The sequence below is a fragment of the Cucurbita pepo genome, chromosome LG05, assembly GCF_002806865.2.
Source record: "Cucurbita pepo subsp. pepo cultivar mu-cu-16 chromosome LG05, ASM280686v2, whole genome shotgun sequence".
Taxonomy (NCBI): domain Eukaryota; kingdom Viridiplantae; phylum Streptophyta; class Magnoliopsida; order Cucurbitales; family Cucurbitaceae; genus Cucurbita; species Cucurbita pepo.
The window spans coordinates 389,080-407,987 of record NC_036642.1 but is presented as its reverse complement, the minus strand read 5'-3'; the positions used below and the strand labels follow the sequence as shown (position 1 = coordinate 407,987).

Sequence of the window (18,908 nt, the reverse complement as noted above, 5' to 3'; positions counted from 1 at the left end):
TGTTCCCTTCTTTCTTCTCCGCTGCCACAGTAGGTGTTGGGTAAGAAATTTTGCCAACGGACATTGTTTTAAACCTTTTTTTTCCCCAACTTGCAGTCTTCAGGAAAGTAAAAAGTTTTTTTTTTAATATAAAAAAAAACCATCCCTGGAGTGAAAAAGTAAATATCAGAAGTCCATGGTAGATATGAACGAAATATTACTTTTAAGGGTATCGAACAATAACTACTAGAAGTATACTTGAACTTGTACAAAATTGGATTGTAAAAGGAAATGAAACATTCCTTCTAAATGGTAGGTAAAATTTTGTATGATATACCAGACACGTTCAAACGGTTAAAACACAACAATAAGTATTAGAAGATGAGAGACTTCAACAAAATTCAAACTAAAATACGACAAAAGGCCTCAACTTTTTTTTTTCCCTTAGTGCGGTTGGCGTTACTGATGATTCTGACATTACCTCATTTCAGCTCACAGTCCTTTAATACCCTCTCAGCAAAATTGGGACCAACCCTGTCCTCAACTGCAAAAAATAAAGAGAAAAAGAAAAATCTCTTCATTTTCCCTTAATTTCTCTCAAATTTGGGACCAGATCTGTCCTTCAAGAAAAAAAGAAAAAGAAAAAAAAAAGGTATCATCTCAAAATCTCTTCCTTTTGGCCTTTCCCTTCATTTCTCTCAAATTCTCTCCAAATCTGAAGGCCCCAAAATGAAAGTTCTAGGGTTTAGTTTGTGGAAATGGCAATTCCTAAGGCTTGGAAACAGAATTGCAAATTCTGGGTCTTCAATTTCTTATGTGGGCGATTCAAAAACGCCTCCTTTGAGCTGTTCATCTTCTTTGAGACACTTGATTCTGAAGCTCAAGTATCAGTGGAAGCACAACTTGAGACTGCAAAAGAGAACAGTTCAGTACAGTTATGATCTTCAAAGCTATTCTCTTAACTTTGATGATGGCTTGCTTCATTGAATTTGAATTCTCTCTGTTTTTGTGGTGATTTTTCTTGTTTCTTTTGATACCCATTTCTGTAAATTGTGGAATAATGAAGGGTCTTTGATGGGTTCTTACCAGAAACAAGAACTCTAAAATGGGTTTGTTTTGTATGGGAGATAGATGGGAAATTTTTTTTTGTTCATGTAATTAACTCTGAGATAGAGTTTTTTGCATATACTTAGCTATTTCTTCTCTGCCTTCCAATTATCAAATTTGTAAAGTGTTTGAATACTTTCTTAATCTCATCCAATTTTGTTGCTCTTCAATTATTTCTGCCTTTCAATGTTCTCTGTTTTTTGCTTTCAATTATTTGCTCATAAGTTTATGCAGTAATTACAGATTCTGTATGATTTTTTTCCTCAGTAGTTATTGCTTAAATCTCTCTCTCATTCATAAATGTATCTTGGTTTTTTTTTTTTTTTTTTTTTTTTTTTTTTTTTTTTTTTTTTNCTAACCAATCTGTTTTTAAATAGGAGGCGAACTACGATACGTAACAGGCTAAAGTTAACAATATTTGCTAGCGGTGTGGGCTTGAGCCATTACAAATAGATATAAGCCAGACACTGAAATATGTGTCAACCAGGATGCTGGACACCTCATTGTTAGATCTTACATTAGGTTTGAATTGTTACAAATGGTATTAGAACTACGTTCTGCCTCCACATATACCAAAGTTAATCCTTGAGGAGGGTGTTTATAAGGTTGTAAAATTATATTGCAAAATAGTTTTTATAATCAAAGTATTTAAATTTAAAGTTAAAGAAAATTGATAAAGTTTCAGGGGTCAAAACCATACCACTTTGATGTTTTTATTTTTTAGTACACGTTAGTGATGTAACGGTCCAGATCCATCACTAGCAGATATTGTCTTCTTTGGGTTTTTTCTTTCGGGCTTACCTTTAAGGCTTTAAAACGCGTCTGCTAGGAGACGATTTCTACACCCTTATAAATGGTGGTTTGTTCTACTCCCAACCATATGGGACGTGACAAGTGATTAGGGTAAAATTAGTGGATAAATGTTGGCCCCTTGCTTTTGTGTCCACCATCTTTTGTCTTTATTCCTTTTGGTGGGCCACAGAATAGACTAAGAAAGATTCCTTTCAAAGCTTGTAGTGAACTTTTTCTACCTTTTGTTTCCTTGCAAATCTTAAGTCAAAAAGTGCACAGATTACTTGTTTGTCTTCAACTTCAATCTTACCAACAAAATTTCTCAATTACCATTTAAATGTCTTTTACTTTATTTGTATCAATTCATTGGTGCACAATATTGCCGTCCCCGTCGTTCATGTGGTATAGTTCAATCGATTAAAATATTGTATCATCGATCGAAAGAATCATATGTTTGAATTCTCTCTCTACTTGTAATAATATGTCTAGTTTGATGGTCCTACCGATCCTTAGACTAAAACTTATCTGTTTTGTATCCTCATCTGTAATAATAATGTCGAGTATGAGGCCCCTACTCACCCTTTGATTAAGGGATTTAATTGCATTTATAGTCTTTATATTTTGGGTTTTATTTTGGGTTTTTCTAATAATACTTGGCTCCACTATATTTCTAGCATTAAAAGCACCCAATAACCTATAAAAATAATTAGGCATGTTGGTTAAGATATATATATATTTTTTAATAAGTGACCAGTGGTATGTGAATCATTCCGCTCATGTGAGATTCCACGTCGGTTGGAGAGGGGAACGAAACATTGCTTATAACGGTGCGGAAACTTCTCCCTAACAGACATATTTTAAAAATCGTGACTGAAATACATAACGGATCAAAGCAGACAATATCTGTTAACGGTGGGTTTTGGACAATTACAAAAACACCGGACGGTGTGCTAGTGAGAACGTTGGACTCCTAAGGAGGAGGGTGGATTGGAAGTCTATTTTTTGGGTTCGAATTTTAATGGCCATTTCACAAGCAGCCCTTCAATCAAGCATAGAAATGGGGCCAAATCCAGTTGTCAAGCACACCCAATAGCCTCTTTGTACACATGGCTATAATTAGCTCTCATTATCCTTCTCCCATAAATTTCCTTGACTCCACTTTACCCCACAGGCTCTTATTTCCATTCTCTCTTGAAGAAAGCCCTCCAATAACCCTTCCCCCACAATCCCATCCACTTTGGCAATGGCAAATCTTGTGCCATTTTGGCTTCTTCTCTCACCCCTTTTGGCACCATTTGCTAGTGGAGATTGGAACATTTTGAGGCCAAAAAACAGCCATTTGGATTTGGGTGATAGCTTGAAAATCTATTGTGAAAGTTGGAGGGTTAATGTTGAGCTAAACAATGTTAAAGGCTTTGAAGTTGTGCCTCAAGAATGCATTAGCCATATCAAGAAGTACATGACATCTTCCCAATACACTGCTGATTCTGAGAGGGCAATTGAAGAGGTCAAGCTTTATCTCACCACTTGTTGCAGCCTTCAAGGTGATGGCACTGATGCTTGGATCTTTGATGTTGATGATACCCTTTTGTCCAACATTCCTTTCTACAAGAAACACGGTTTCGGGTGAGTCACTTCGACAATGCCACTAATATTGCACGTTCAAAAGCTCTATAGAGTTGATGCCTAAAGTAATATATGATCATGTTTGATAGCGTTTTTGTTTAAAAATTAAGAATTGGGTCGTAAGAAAAACTTCAATTTTGAAGCACAAAGAGTGTTATCTAATGAAACTTGTAGTTTTTCTCGTAAAATTTATGCGTAACTTACGATAACATGTAAAACAGAGGAGAAAAGTTAAATGAAACAGACGTAGAAGAGTGGATGAAAAGCAGCAAGGCACCAGCTCTTGAGCATACATTGAAGCTCTTCAATCATATAAGAGACAAAGGGATTAAAATCTTTTTGATATCTTCAAGAGGCGAAGATCTTAGATCTCCAACGGTTGATAATCTCATCCAAGTTGGATTCCATGGATGGTCTGCTCTCACTTTGAGGTCTCTCTCTTTTCTCTCCTATCGTAAATTATGCTTTAAAAGAGAAACTTTTTCGAAAAGGTGTTGACCACGAGTCAACTTGAATATTAAATGAACCGATATTAGCTAAAACGAGTATAGTTCAATAGTAATTAATATATATTTTTGACCAAGTTAAAGATTCGAATTTGGTTATTAAATTTAAAAAGATTAAATATTAATATTTCTAAATTTTCAAAAAAAATAAAAAATTAGAGCTAAAATAGAATTGCACAGTCTCATAAAACATTAAATTTTTAATTACGCGTCCAATAAATATATAAATATTAAAAAATATCAAATAAGTCATAAGATTTTTTTTAGATACGAAATTAAATAAAAGTTTAAAGGTTAAAATGGTAATTTTTAACTCTAATTTATTTAAATTTTTGGCGACGATGAACAGGGGTCTTGAAGATGAAGGAAAAGAAGTGCAAAAATACAAAATAAAAGCAAGGCAAAGGCTTGTTGATGAAGGCTACCACATTTGGGGCATTGTTGGTGACCAATGGAGCAGCTTCGAAGGCCTTCCCGCTGCTGATAGAAGATTCAAACTCCCCAATTCCATGTACTACGTGGCTTAATCTCAATATTTATCTATTTTTTTCATGTCTTATGTGACATATTAAATACTATATATATTTTTATCATATAAAGTTTATTTCGTTATTATATTTTTTTAATTTGGCGTCTTTTAATTTTTTTAAAGTGATACCAACGAAAATTCTTCTTTAATAAAATTATTTATAAAAACACGATATCTTATTAACTTTTTGGAGTAACGTAAGATTATGTTCGCATCTGAAATAGTTTAGGAAAGTGAAGTCTAATTAAAAAGTTGGGTTGGTGTTATATTATTAAATGGAAAAGTAAGATGAAAATATTGTAGCTAATTAATTTATATCTAATAATTGCAACACTATGGTGACACTTGGCTTTTTAAAAGGAAAATAAATAATTAAATTATTTAACACAATGAACTTTTATGAAGAACTTGAACAAATGGAATTTGGCAAAGGGAAACATCTTTATATTAAAAGAATCTGTCTCTTATTCTGCAAAATTTGATATATGGAATCTGCTTCATGTTCCAATTTCTTCACAATATCCTTCAACCTCAAAATTATTTTAAAAAATTAAAAAATTAAAAATCAATTGTTCATAGTGGATGCTGATTCCATATGCTCTTTTTTTTTTTTTAAAAAAAAAAAAATTATAATTGTTACCTCAAATTTAGGTTTTTGTTTTTATTTGCTTCAAAATATCTTGTTTTGATATTTAATTATTTTCTTTTCCAAAACTATCAGCTTTGATTTTTTTTTTTTTTTTTTGTATTGATATTAATTAGATTCTTTGTTTCCAAATTCATTGTTGTAAAAGATTCTATTAAGATTCTATTGAAGTGCATCGTAAATGTTTGGGCTCAAAATTTGATATAAAATTGCCTCTGTACTTTATAATCTTTGAAAGTATGAGAATATCAATATCAATATTTGTTTGAAAAATAACGAGAATATCATTATGAAAGACGGTATAATGGAATATATTATTTTGTTCTTCACAAATCCATCTCCCATTTACATTACACGTCAAACACAATTTAATAAATAAAAAATGGGTGGTTTAATTACAAATTGTATAAATATTAAGCTCATAAAAAATATTATGTCATATTAATTAATAAACATATCATATTATTATTTCAAATATGATTACAAATTAATAGACAATTCAATCTTCAAAATTAAAGTTGGCAGTTTTTTAATTTAAAACTTAATAATATTAAGTGAAGAGATTCAAATCATATATCAGTTGAGTTAGGTTAAAATTGACTAATTAAATTAAATATAACTCAATTAATTAATATTATCTCTTAAAATAGGAAGTGACTATAATATTTTAGTAGAATAATTTTGGTAGCGAAAATTGTTTATTTTGTAATTAAATAATTATAATTATAAAAAATTGAGGAATAAATTATAATTTAAAAAAGTGGGCATGCTCATTCGACAAAAACCTAAAAGAAAAAACCTTTTTTTTTTTATTTTTCAACGAGTCGTATTGGCCACTGGGACAAAGAGCAGAAAAATGACAACATTGAGAATACTCCCACTCGCAGCCTATCAACTGTTTAATTCATTACTAATAAAAAACGTTCACTTGTACAAACCATTGGCCAAAACTGAACGTGTGGGATTACGCGCCATTTTTGGCGCGTACAACAATTTAGCTCCGTACGTTTCAGAGTGCAATGACGACAAAGCGGAACCATCACGGCCGTCACCTCATCCGGCTTTCATCGGCTGTGCCGGTGACATATTTAAATCACCCGCCTGTGACCCAAGAGCTACATCCTCCGATTTCTCAGCGCCGTATCATTTGTGGTTTTTCGGATTCTATTCCGAGTCTTTTTCTTCGCGGGGTTCCTCCTTTTTTTCTTCTTCTTCTACCTTCCAGACGCTTTCTATTCGGCTTTTGGGTAAGAATTTGCACGTTATCCATTCGATTAGTTAGGTTTATCACCTTTTTTTTTTTTCTTTTTTTTGTGTGTGTGTGTAATCTTTTTTCCATTTGAGGCCGATTGTGAACTCGTTTTGGGATTCATCCACTTGGCTGCTTCAGAATTTGATGTTTTGCTATTGCGTAAGTTCAATTGTATGTTCTTCTCTCCGTTTCAACAATGTGTTGTTGAAGTCGGTTTCTCAGCTGCTATATAAACTGTATTTCTTGGAATAATTAGTCTCCAGGTTTTGATATTCGACTTGTTTACTTTGAAATTCTTGTTAATTTGGCTGGTTTGTGATGGTGCAGTTGAAGTTATAGAAATTTGATTTGAAAAATAAATTATGATCATAATAATTGCAAGTGCTTTGATGTAGCGTTTATATGATGTCAGCTGATGGTAAAGATGATCACTTACAATTGCATCTATAGTTTTTCGAGTTGAGTAGACGCTCAGAAAACGGAATTGTATGAGTATATTGGGAAGGGTTTTACGATTCATCTCCCCTCAGCCTGAATTATTGTTAAAAAAAAGTTTTTGCTTCTGTCAGTATCAAATTGTTAGGTTCTGGGAAATTAGCTCCAAATTCAATCATCTAAACTTTGGTGATTGATGGGTCTTGTGTCATCTTGCTGGTGAAATCTCTTTTTATTTGCGATAACATGTATATGCTTTAGTTCATTGAGAAGAAGCCTTTTCTTTTTCTTCCGAAATGTAATTTATTTTTCTCTGAAATTGTTTCTACTTTTGTCAAAATTGATGATTCCACCCCCTCCCCCACTGTCCATTTCTAGATGTTGGACTTGGAGTAAGCTGTGACTACTGAAGTAAATTAAGGACCAGTTATGTGCTACAATATGATGGATTGCCACGTGGTGCTTAAACTATTGCCGCAAATAGATGAAATTTGTTCCTTCCTTTGATTTAAGGATGAAAATTGAGGCGAGTCTTGTCTCATCCATTGCAAGTTCAAGTGCAAGGCAGCATAGTAGTGCAGAGGTAAAGGAAGATATATCTAAACCATTAAGAGTCCTACTGCCTACTTGTTTGGAGGAGGTATATCCTAAGTTGCCAGATTCTCAACAGGTTTCAATGGAACGAGAACTGGTATCAAGGCCACTTGTTCATTCCAACCATTTACACTCTAGCAGTGGAGTAGTTGGCAATATATTTTCATCTTCTCCAGGGTTTTCAACAGATCTTCACTACTCATCCGTTTCGTTTTATGAAAACCAATCAGTTGCACCGTTCATTTCCGATACATCAGCTAATGGTGCACTCTTACATTCTCATTCAGAACTCTTTTCATCAACAAACCATCCTACTGGTGAAAATGTCAATTCCTGGTGTACGGATGCACTGCCAGATTTTCTGGAAGCTCCTGAAAATAACCCTGTTGGCAATAGTCACGTAGAAAACAATAGTTGCAGCTCTCTTATGGTTTCAGATGAATTCAGTAAAGAAAATGATTGGCAGGATTGGACAGATAGACTAATAACTGATGATTCATTGACTTCTAATTGGAGTGACCTTCTAGTGGATGCCAATGTTGCAGATTTGGAACCAAAGGTTGGAGTTCTTTCACAATACTATGCATATTTTTGTCCATTTGACAGGCTTAATACTTCTAAGAGGGACTTATAATTGTTTTGGTCTTGTTGATTCCGCAGATAGCGTACCAAGCATCTAAACCAGTGATAAAAATGCAAGTGCAGCAGTCTCAAATTCAAAATCAGCTTCCTTCTTCTGGGGAAATTTCTATGATTGCTACCTCAACTCCCTCTTCAAATGGAGCTCCCTCCAAGCCACGAATGCGATGGACACCAGAACTTCATGATGCATTTGTAGAGGCTGTAAACAAACTTGGTGGCAGTGAAAGTGTGTATTGCCCGCCTGCTTCACGTCCTGTCTTGATAATGGTTATTATATCTAAATGGCTTTACTATTTCATCTGTCAGGAGCTACTCCAAAAGGTGTTCTAAAGCTTATGCAAGTGGAGGGTTTGACAATCTATCATGTGAAGAGCCACTTGCAGGTATATTTACTTCTACATGAACGAGTTATAATAAAAAAAAAAAAAAACAAGGTTCAGACATCAGTAGTCTACATTAGCCCACCCGTTCTGCACTGTGTGCATATGTCCAAACATTTTTTTGGGTAATAAGCAACTATTCATGTCTGAACATTCCAGTATTCTATACTTATAATTGGCTATATGGCTTCTTGCTTGCAGAAATATAGGACGGCTAGATACCAACCAGAATCATCAAAAGGTATAGAAAATACTTATGATATCTGACTTACGTTCTGCACTTTGTAATGCATGCAAAGTTTTACCCCTGTATTTAAGTTCAATAGTTAGATCAAGATGACGCATATGATTTGATTTTGTTTGATACTCTGGATTTAAAAATTGAATGAATTTTCACTGCAGGGTCAATGGAGAAAAGCACCACCTCGCTTGAGGATATTTCATCCCTCGATTTGAAAACGTTAGTCAATTTTTTGGGTTTTATTTTTGGAAAATTTAAGTGTATGCAGTTTAATATGTTCAAGCATGGTTTAAAGGCTGGTGGCATTATCAGTTTGAGATTCTAGGCATTTGTAGTTGGACTTGTTTGTTCAAGATGACTGAGATTTCTAGGCATATTTGATTGGACTTATTTACTCATTTATTGCTTTATTAGCTCATTCATGATGGCTGTGATGTCTAGGCAGATTTTGTTGACTTGTCTATGCATTTCTTGCTTTATGAGTTCATTCAAGAGGGTTGAGATTTCTAGGCATATTTAGTTGGACTTTTTTATTCCATTGTTCTTTGGTTTTTCTTTTCCAATTATTCACCTTCTCTCAGAATGCCAAAAAGGATCAATATTCCCCTTACACTATTTGTTAAACTAGCGGATTTACTGTTCACATGGGAATACTTTTAGGGTACATTTGTTTAGGAATTATTTTACTGGGGTCCTCCATGTTTACATTCTTCTTGTGAACAACCAGTTTTTCCCAAGTATAAGATGGGTTTCCTAGTATTGATCTGGCTTTGCATAGCAGGAGTATTGATATCACAGAGGCTCTACGTCTGCAGATGGAAGTTCAGAAAAAGTTACATGAGCAACTCGAGGTATGTATTTGTTACTTTGAACAGATTCTGCTGATCAATTGAGTTAAATCCTCTCCTTGAAAGCGTGCCCCAAGGATTGGCATAGTGATAATTCTGATAAACTACCTTGAATTTAGCCACAAGAACTCACATGTTCGTTATAACCTTTTATTGATGATGTTAAAATGCCCTTTTATTGATGATGATGTAGTGGAATCTGATTTAGTCTCTACAGTTATGAAGTATGATGGGAAGGTCATGGGACTTCGGGTTATGAAAGAAAATATCAACAAATTATAAGAGAGATGCTTTAATTTAGATGGCAGAAATTGCTAGTTGGAGCCTGTCCTTTATGAAAATGTGCTTTAGGCAATCATGGAATTCGATCCCAACGAAGCATTCCTTATAAGGGTGTGAAAATCTCTCCCTAACATACGCGTTTTAAAAATCTTGAACGGAAGCCCAAAACGGAAAGTCCAAAGAGGACAATATTTGCTAGCGGAGGGCTTAGGCCATTACAAATTATAAGTGAGATGGTTTAATTTTGATAGCAGAAAGTGCTTGTTGGAGCCTCCCTTTTATGATAATTTGCTTTAGGCAACCATAGAATACTCCTATGCTTCATAAATTGTGAAAGAATGGTATATTTTTATTCTTTTGCTGGTCTGGTAATAATGTGGATCGATGAATTCTGGTAGATGGTGTGTGTGTGTGTTTGTGGTCTGATTTCATGTGATCATAACGCATTAGTCCCATATTTTTACGACGCCCCATCCCTCCATTTAGTATTTAACTATTGTGAGGTAATTCCTTTCTTGTTCGCTGTTTGACAGATCCAACGAAATTTACAGTTAAGAATAGAAGAACAAGGGAAGTACCTTCAAATGATGTTTGAAAAACAATGCAAGTCAGGCAATAACCTGAAAGCATCCACATTGGATGAGTCTCCATTTTCAGATACGGTTGATGATTTCTCTGCCAAAACAGAGCTGGAAACTTCCCAGGTGGAAATTTGCACAGCCCGCACTGATCCATCTGAAGCTGACACAATATCCGAAAATGTTACTAACGAAGAAGGCGGGAAGCCAGAAGCTCAGCATAGAAAAGTCCCCGAAAATACCGAGCCAGACGTTTCAAAATCTAGCTCCCAGCTATCAAAGCGCCAAAGGACAGAGAATTAGGCTGTGCTGTTTCAGGTCTGTCTTCTTTTGTATTGTCCAAAGTCATTACTGAATCTTGAAAATGCCAGTGTAGGTTGCGGGAAAGGGTAGGTACCTGGTTTTGGCTTTGAGTATCACTTAGGCATATTAGATATAAATGGTCTCACATTCTAGTTTATTAGCAAAGACTGAAATCCAAGTTTTGGTTACATCATTCTCTTGTACACAGAGATTGTACACTCAGTAGCAACTTTAGTGCTGTGTGATTTCAATATGCAACAGCAAAGGTTCTCTGTTAGAAATTGCTGTCAACATTTGTGTAATTCAACAAAAAAAAAAAATCTATCTCTAATAATCTAAGTAAGTTTTTTGCTTTACATGCGACTTACAGAAAGTACTGATGCAGATTACCCATTACCTTATTAGAGTTCGAAATTTTAATCAATGGATCTCATATAGAAAAGACAATTGGAAAGGAATGTAGATGAAGAAAAACAATAAGCAAACGAATGAATTACCTCTATGGAACAAAAGAGTATTACAACAAATAAATCAATTCAAACACACCAATACAACTCTCCCAAACATGTCTATCATACAATGGTGTTGATCAAGTTGGCAAGCTTGCACTCGTTTATTCAAACTCATACCTCATTTATCAACATCTATGACACACTCACTCCAAACAAACTGGTTTCTTCCTTCCACAACATCAATCAGAATTCAGTGCCAGTCTTACTTCACACGCATTTCTTCTCTGTAGTTACCGCTGATATTTGACTCTCTTTTGAAAGAGGCTGGTCCAGAATCCTCAACAGAGCTGGAGTGACTCCAGTATGTGCCGACCGTCCCAATGATTGGCATCTCATTGGGACTTCTATTTGGTGATCTCCTTGGAGGAGGTGAGAACTGTCGGAGCTCCTCCATAGTTAAGGCTCCCAAAATTGGTCTATCTTCCTGGTTTTTAGGTGAGTTTGACCCTTGTGACTCTGGTGTTGTAAGACCTAAAATGCCTGTGCTAGTCTTGCTTGGGGGTGTTGTAACTGAAGAACTCAACCAGTTTGAAAGGCTGGCATCAACGGCTATGCCTTGATCTGAGTTCTTAGGTTGGCAAGTTTTTGATTTGCAACCAAATGATGATTCTTTGAAACTTGGCTCTGTCCCAAAAGAACTCCTAGGAGCTCCATTTAGTGCCAAATTCTCTTTGTGGGAAGGAGGATTCGACCGATGTTTATCCCTAACTTTAACTGCCTTCCACTGTGAGATATTTTCCACAGGCTTCAACACAGAATGAACACAGGCATTCCTATCTCGAGCAGTCCGTCTCGCCCCTATTTGAGGCTCAGCCTTTCCAGGACACCCACATACAGACAAACAGCTATCGACCTCATCAGCAAACACTTGAGCAGAATTGCTCCCACTTTCATCATCAGAGAAATGGTCATACTCTTCATCCTCAATATCATCGTTCTCATCACCATCATCATCATCATCGTCAACATGATCATGATCAAGATCACTATCAGCATAATCCAATTCATCATCATCATCATCACTCTCCCTATAATTCTGGTACCTATGATTGGGAGGGTACGACGAAACACTCGAAACAGTGGAGCCATCTTCGGAGCGAGATTTGCATTGGGATATTCCAGCTAGTTCCTTCTCCTCCTTGTACCCTTCCTTTTCAAGTAAGACATCAGCTTCAGCTTCAGCTTCAACATGATCAAGCTCATATGTCTTTACATTAGAATCAAACGTTACTCTTTTCCTAGTAGTCGGGCTTAGTTGCAGCTCCTCGGGCCTGTCCCTACACAAGGAACCCATAAACTTGGAATCAGAACCTAAAAAAACACTACAAGAAACGGCTTGTGTTCAAAGAAAAACAGGGAGGGGGTAATTTCTTGTTCGTTGCTCACCGAGCTTTCAGAATCGGACTAGTAGATCTATCAGAAGCATTGTCTACGGCGGATGGTGAGGTCTGAACGGGCTTGGAGATAGCATTAGCCTACAGTAAAATTTAAAATGGGATCTCAGTTCTTATAGCTCTGTTTAGTTCGTCAAAGAAAACTCCTAGAAAGCAAACAAGTTCTTACTATAACCAATGGACTTAAATAACTAAAAGCAACGAAATCGAGATCAATACAGATTCCATGAACATGTAGCAATCTAAATCAACACAATAGAGAGATTACCGTCGGCCTATTTCTCTGATACTCTTCAACCACTTTCAATTAAATCAAACAAAAGTTGCAAAAAAAAAAAACCCTCATGAGCTCGAGAAAACTAGAAGATGGCTTACTTGGATTCGTGGCAAAACCTTGCGTCGCCTTTGTTCCCTGCGCTTCACGTCATCTGAAGAGCGAAAACAAGCAATGAAGCACCCCATTGTTGATAAAACAAAAATGGAAGACTCTCCGACTGAGATAAATGCTCCGATGACACTGAAAGGCCGATCCCTCTAATGGGTTTTCATGGTTGGATATACAGAGTAAGGTAGAGGGAGAATCCGACGAAGATTAGAGAATCCGATGAAGATGAGAGAAAGAGACAGAGTGAATGCTTCGAATTGGTAGTAAAGGAAAGGAGGGCAAGTGGGGCAGGGTGAAACGGTCGAGAGGATTTCTTCTTTTTTTAAATTCAACTTATGGGGGAAACGAGCAAACGAATCAAGTGACTGTCAGGACTCGGAACCCATCATGATCACAACCTGTAAATGGCCATCGAAAAGAAAGTGGAAAATAAAATAAAATAAAATAAAATAATATTTTGTGACGTGGGTCCCTTCCCCTTGATGTCGTTAAAGTTAATATAGAAATATTTTTTTTAAAAACAAAGTTAATATAATAATAATAATTCAAATTTTGAAGTACTTTAGATGGATAATTCGATTACTGAATTTCAATTTTTTTTTTTTTTTTTACTATATAGAACAAATTTGACCCATATCGACGAATTAAGTGAGTAAAAAATATTTTTTAAATTAAAAAATATTTTTCTTTAAATATCAAGGCTATTAAAAAAACGGACACTTAAAAGATAGAAGTTTGAGCTATTATATATATTTTTTATTTTTTTTTGTGACGTGGAGAAAACAATGTTTAAATATGAAAGTGATCGATATTTTGATAATTAAAGAGAAAATGATATTTAAATATTATTTTAATATGGTACATTGAAGCTTGATAAAAATAAGCATCATGCCAATGGAGATTGGTTTTAAAAATTATTGAAACTATAACCATGTAAACGATGGTATTTTAATAAAAATAATAATAATAGTCTAAAAATGGGATAAGATTCGAACTCTCGACCTCAGGGAGTCATGAGACCTATAATGAATTCAAATATTTATTAAATATATATATAAAATTAATGAATCAAAATCGTATTCGCGGAACCCTAACCCCAATTTCCCTCCTCGTACTCGCGCGCTCATTCTCTTCCCTCCATTTCTCTCTCTCTTTATTTTTTTTTCTCTCTCCCTTTTTTCGATCTCTAGGAGCTGAGTGTAACTCCAACTCATTGGCAAACACGAAGCAGCCCCAAATTCCGGTACCTTTTCAGTAATCAGAGACATGGACTCCGACGAGGGGAAGCTTTTCATCGGAGGAATAGCTTGGGACACTTCCGAGGAGACGCTCAGAGGCCATTTCGCCCAATTTGGCGAAGTTATCCAGGCCGTTATTATGCGCGACAAGACCACTGGCCGTCCTCGAGGCTTTGGGTTTGTCGTTTTCTCTGATCCTTCAGTTCTTGATCAGGTGCTTCAGGATAAGCACACAATCGATGGCCGCCAGGTTTTGCCTTCTTCTTCTGTAATTTATATCTGCATTACTTCGTTGCTTTATTAGGTTATGTTTTTTCTCGACGGTTTTTCTTTTTGTTGTTCTCATAATGGGGGTTTCGAGGACCATATTCTTGTGGGACTAAACCGTCAAATTGCCTTTAATTTAGGAGCTCATTATTTACAGTGGCGCTGTAGTAAGACTCACTCTCAGTCTCTCACTTGTATTTCATCAGCTCATAATTGGTTTACTGTTATTGATCCTGGCATCAAAGTGGTCCTAAACAGTAAGAAACGGCCAGAATAGTTATTGTTTGGGTTATTTCGTCTCTATCCCCTCTTCCTATCTCAACTGCAAGGGAAGTTGGAATTGTGTAATGTGGATCATTTTTTTTATGGGTAACCTTCTCAATTTTGTAGTTATCTCCGTCCATTTGTATACGTATTCTAAGGGTTCTAGACGGGCAGTTTCATGAGTACTTTTAGTAGCGGATTGAAACGTTTGTTCTATCGTTATCATTCGTTTGATACCGGAACACATAAACAGCATCCTCGGCTGATATTGAACTCTCATGTGGTAATACCTCACCCTGTACTAGACATCGCCTTCTTGTTTTTTAGATCAAAAGAGAGTGTACCACTACTTTGTAAGGGAACCTATATGCTTGAGAAGTTGATTAGCACATGCCTTCCTGGTAAATAATATATTGTGGCATACCATTATGATTGTGTTGGCAGGTTTAATTAACAAAAGTTCTGTTAGTCTGTTTGCATTGCACTGCGTGCAAGGGGATTTATGTCTGGGATACAAGGACAGTGAGGGAATCAAAATATATCAACTTGACCCATTGATTATTTTAAAATGCTTTTGAAAATCTTGCAACATATTATATGCTCATTATGATAACTGATAAATATTTATTTTATTTGCTTTCCGGTGAGTGTTTTCAGCAATTCTAGTTGTGCTTTGTTGACACAGGTGGAGGCAAAAAGGGCTTTATCAAGAGAGGAACAGCAAACTTCCTCAAGAAGTGGGAGCTATAACTCCGGCAGAAGCTCTGGAGGTAGTGGATATTTTAAGACCAAAAAAATATTTGTTGGCGGTCTACCTTCGGCACTAACAGAAGATGGGTTCCGGCAGTATTTTGAAAATTATGGCCAAGTAACTGATGTAGTGATTATGTATGACCAAAATACTCAGAGACCTCGTGGATTTGGTTTCATAACATTTGACAATGAAGATGCAGTTGATAGAGTACTTTGTAAGAGCTTTCATGAACTGAATGGTAAACTTGTAGAGGTGAAACGGGCACTTCCTAAGGATGCAAATCCAGGAAGTGGTGGCCGTGGAGGCTATCAAAATTATGGTTCTTCTGGCGCTAACGCTAACAACTTCGATGGTAGATCAGATGGCAATAGATATATGCAAGCACAGTCTACTGCTGGTGGTTTCCCACCATATTCTGGATATGGTGTTTCAAGTTATGGTTATGGAGGACCAAACAGTGGTGTTCCTTATGGAAGTTATGGTAGTTATGGTGTTGGTATGTATGGTGGCGCTAGTGCTGGATTTGGTGGTCCAGCTGTACCATTTGGAAATCCAACTGCAGTCAATGCTGGTTATCTAAGTGGAGCACATGGGGCGATGAAAAGTTCTTGGACCAACCAAGCTCCAGGATATGGTGGTCCCGGCTATGGCGCTAGTCCAGGCTTTGGGGCTGCAGCTCCTTGGAGTGCCTCGGGTACTGGTGTACCTCCTTCTGCCCCAAGGGGCCAATCTCCTAGTGGAGCTTCTGGATATGCGAATCAAGGTTATTATGGTGGAAATGATGGTCCTTATGGCGGCTATGGAACCTCTGGAGGACGAGCTACAGGTGCTCCAAATAGCAATGTTGGTAGCGGTCAAAGTGGAGAGCCACATGGCACGAGTGGTGGGTACATGGGGAGTGGATATGATGACACTAATGGAAATTCAGGTTACTCTAGTGGTGGCTGGAGATCCGATGCTTCACAGACTCCTGGTGGTTACGGTGGTGGTTATGGTGGCACTCAGTCTAGGCATGGTTAAGCCTAGTTGCCAAATATTTGCACATGCCATCCTTTTCCACGTGCAAGACATAATGCTGGATAGTAACAGATCCTGAGAATGATCGAATCTCTTCATTCTCATTGCTATCAGGCAGTAGTAATTCTGTAGTTGAATATGTCCATTGCTTTTAGCAGTACTAATATTTATTAGGCTTGTTATCTTGAGGCTGCTTGTTGTTGTGAGCATTATACACTTCTTTTGTGTTTTTTTTTTTCTTAATCTAGTGTAGAAGCTAGAATATTATCTATTTACTTTTCTTTATGTTGACGGTGGGTGGTTATGAGGATATTCTATATATTGTTATTGTATGTCAAGTTTATTGTTTTTCATGGTAATTTTGGCATTATGTAGCTCTATCTCTTTTATGCATTGAGTGTTTGCTAAATACTAGGCTTCTGCAGACGGCCTTGCTAGATGTGGCTTTCATATGGCATTTAAGACAGAGATAGGAGGTGCTATCAGGTTCTTCCTGTTATGGAGGAACTTTACAACTTGGTTTATTTCTACATTTTGAAAACCACGTAAACATCATATTTCTTGATCTTCTAGAGGGGGAGAACTATTTCGATCTGGTGTTTTTGCATGAGGAAAAGGATAAGTTTTGAGTTTCATACTGAGGTTAGCACAATATTAAATGGGATTTTGGCATCCACAGGAATTTCAGGTGGAGTTTTGGAGCTGCTGACAGCAGCGAAGGACCAAGGTTTGCTATCCTTCCACAGCCCATCTCTGTTGTGGTATGTCACCTTGATATTCTTATAGTCATAATTAGGTATTTCTTTGATACTTGGGTTCTCTAATTTATCTTTCATGCCTTTTTTTCTTCAATTTTTGGTATAACTGCATAGATTAATCAGGTAGTTAGTTCCATTTGGCTTTGTAGAACCTAATGTGGTAACTTTGATATCTCTTGATCAAGATAACCAACTTCTTCTCTGTCCTACACATAGGATCAATAACAAATCACAATAATATAACATAGAAGTTTTGTTAGTGTGCGATTTACTTCTCCACTTGACAATTCTTTTAGTTTTGTTTATATGATTTAACTGCTTCTCAGTGTTGCAATCGTTGTTTAAAAATTACCTTTGTTGAGTAGATATCCTTCCATATTGTTTAACACTGGCCAATGTTTTTGAATAGGAGTTTATTCTCATGCTGAGTCTGACTTTTGGCCTTTGGATGGACTCCCATAGACCCCCTAAGAAACTTCGTTGGTTATATATTAACTTCATGTGCATCTGATGTGAGCTCAGAGGCTTCTGTTCTGAATTTCACTAAGTCTTTGGCTTATATCTGATGGGCAATTAATGTTATGATTGGATTGCGAGCATCCCTTTATTTTGTATAGGAAATTTATAGATTTGATTTTGTTTTTCTTCGTTTTTGTTGCTTGATATTTCTAATTTAAACTTCATTAAATTTACCTTGACCATTGAAAGTTACATCCCAAAGCAATTTATCCATAAAACCTGCCAGGTGAATAATGTGGACGAACTTTTTACTGTACATATTTATGTCCAACTATATCTCATAGTTATAGCTTAACTAGAATACATGAACATACAATAATGCAAACTTAAAAAATCCCGAATGGGAGTTTACATCTCTTTTTTTAATACTTGTGTGATGAATAGATTCAATCTATTATTTTCAGGAATTCTAAAACTCGATAGATGTGAATCAAAGTCTAGCATTAATCTGATAAATTGTGACAGCTACATTGCAATTGCATTCTCGTATGTAAGTAACTTCCTAGATTAGCATTAAAATTTTGATAACTGGGAGTAAAAAAGTTTTTTTTTTTTTTTTTTTTTTTTTGTNAAAAAAAATTAATACTGATGTAGTCCAACTTTTCTGCCAATATTGAATATACACCACAATTAGTAAACTTTGTCTGGCCTTCCTTCAATAGGTTCTTGAATTTAAATGGCTAAAACCCATTCTCGAGTATATCTCAAAATCAGATTTTTGGTTTTAATAATCATATCTGCAAAGAACCCGTTAAGCCCATTGGTGCTTTCTATGCTTCTCTGATTCCATTGGGTGAAATTCACAAAGTTAATCTTGTCTTGATGACTTTTGTTTTTGTCTGTAAGCACTGTCCATATCAATCCTTTTTCTATTAGATGGGACCTCGAGAGCTGAGACTTGTAGCTTGCAGAGCATACCCTTTTCATCTCTTTGCCTAAATTTAGGCAATTTATTGTTTAACTAAACTTGGTACAATCCTTGTGTGTTGATGCAGTTGGACAAACAAAAAGAACCTAACCCTTCCAGGCATGACAAGAAACAATTAAGGATTGGTTGAAG

The 18,908-nt window shown here is 36.0% G+C and overlaps 4 protein-coding genes across 7 annotated transcripts; 3 read left to right on the top strand and 1 right to left on the bottom strand.

Moving 5' to 3' along the window:
- Positions 1-3,039: 3,039 nt before the first annotated feature.
- Positions 3,040-4,622, top strand: LOC111794826 (acid phosphatase 1-like). The gene is made up of 3 exons (XM_023676985.1): positions 3,040-3,504; positions 3,726-3,935; positions 4,360-4,622. The coding sequence occupies exons 1-3, from the start codon at positions 3,122-3,124 to the stop codon at positions 4,535-4,537; spliced, it is 771 nt and encodes a 256-aa protein (XP_023532753.1). The 5' UTR covers positions 3,040-3,121; the 3' UTR covers positions 4,538-4,622.
- A 1,637-nt stretch (positions 4,623-6,259) lies between these two features.
- LOC111794824 (protein PHOSPHATE STARVATION RESPONSE 1-like) lies at positions 6,260-11,096 on the top strand. 4 transcript variants are annotated; one of them, XM_023676983.1, is made up of 9 exons: positions 6,260-6,432; positions 7,251-7,455; positions 7,543-8,025; positions 8,127-8,334; positions 8,415-8,491; positions 8,690-8,729; positions 8,891-8,948; positions 9,511-9,580; positions 10,393-11,096. In XM_023676983.1, exons 2-9 carry the CDS (start codon positions 7,357-7,359, stop codon positions 10,738-10,740), a joined length of 1,383 nt encoding a protein of 460 aa, XP_023532751.1. In that variant the 5' UTR covers positions 6,260-6,432; positions 7,251-7,356; the 3' UTR covers positions 10,741-11,096. The 4 variants fall into 4 exon arrangements, with proteins under 4 accessions (XP_023532751.1, XP_023532747.1, XP_023532748.1 ...); XM_023676979.1 differs by having other exon boundaries at positions 7,251-8,025; XM_023676980.1 differs by lacking the exon at positions 6,260-6,432 and adding an exon at positions 6,461-6,596 and having other exon boundaries at positions 7,251-8,025.
- A 116-nt stretch (positions 11,097-11,212) lies between these two features.
- On the bottom strand, positions 11,213-13,336 carry LOC111794825 (eisosome protein SEG2-like). Its single transcript, XM_023676984.1, has 3 exons — positions 13,022-13,336; positions 12,639-12,727; positions 11,213-12,529 (listed from the first exon to the last, which is right to left on the bottom strand). The coding sequence occupies exons 1-3, from the start codon at positions 13,106-13,108 to the stop codon at positions 11,455-11,457; spliced, it is 1,251 nt and encodes a 416-aa protein (XP_023532752.1). The 5' UTR covers positions 13,109-13,336; the 3' UTR covers positions 11,213-11,454.
- Positions 13,337-14,119: 783 nt separating this feature from the next.
- LOC111794822 (heterogeneous nuclear ribonucleoprotein 1-like) lies at positions 14,120-16,945 on the top strand. Its single transcript, XM_023676978.1, has 2 exons — positions 14,120-14,519; positions 15,486-16,945. The coding sequence occupies exons 1-2, from the start codon at positions 14,298-14,300 to the stop codon at positions 16,572-16,574; spliced, it is 1,311 nt and encodes a 436-aa protein (XP_023532746.1). The 5' UTR covers positions 14,120-14,297; the 3' UTR covers positions 16,575-16,945.
- Positions 16,946-18,908: the final 1,963 nt, after the last annotated feature.

Coding starts and splice junctions, on each gene's coding strand:
- LOC111794826 (XM_023676985.1), top strand. CDS start 3,122: ATGGCAAATCTTGTGCCATTTTGGCTTCTTCTCTCACCCCTTTTGGCA. Junction 3,505..3,725: donor TACAAGAAACACGGTTTCGG/GTGAGTCACTTC, acceptor CATGTAAAACAG/AGGAGAAAAGTTAAATGAAA. Junction 3,936..4,359: donor TGGTCTGCTCTCACTTTGAG/GTCTCTCTCTTT, acceptor GACGATGAACAG/GGGTCTTGAAGATGAAGGAA.
- LOC111794824 (XM_023676979.1), top strand. CDS start 7,357: ATGAAATTTGTTCCTTCCTTTGATTTAAGGATGAAAATTGAGGCGAGT. Junction 8,949..9,510: donor TCATCCCTCGATTTGAAAAC/GTTAGTCAATTT, acceptor TTTGCATAGCAG/GAGTATTGATATCACAGAGG. Junction 9,581..10,392: donor AGTTACATGAGCAACTCGAG/GTATGTATTTGT, acceptor GCTGTTTGACAG/ATCCAACGAAATTTACAGTT.
- LOC111794825 (XM_023676984.1), bottom strand. CDS start 13,108: ATGGGGTGCTTCATTGCTTGTTTTCGCTCTTCAGATGACGTGAAGCGC. Junction 12,728..13,021: donor AGGTTTTGCCACGAATCCAA/GTAAGCCATCTT, acceptor ATTTTACTGTAG/GCTAATGCTATCTCCAAGCC. Junction 12,530..12,638: donor AGTCCGATTCTGAAAGCTCG/GTGAGCAACGAA, acceptor TTCCTTGTGTAG/GGACAGGCCCGAGGAGCTGC.
- LOC111794822 (XM_023676978.1), top strand. CDS start 14,298: ATGGACTCCGACGAGGGGAAGCTTTTCATCGGAGGAATAGCTTGGGAC. Junction 14,520..15,485: donor ACACAATCGATGGCCGCCAG/GTTTTGCCTTCT, acceptor TTGTTGACACAG/GTGGAGGCAAAAAGGGCTTT.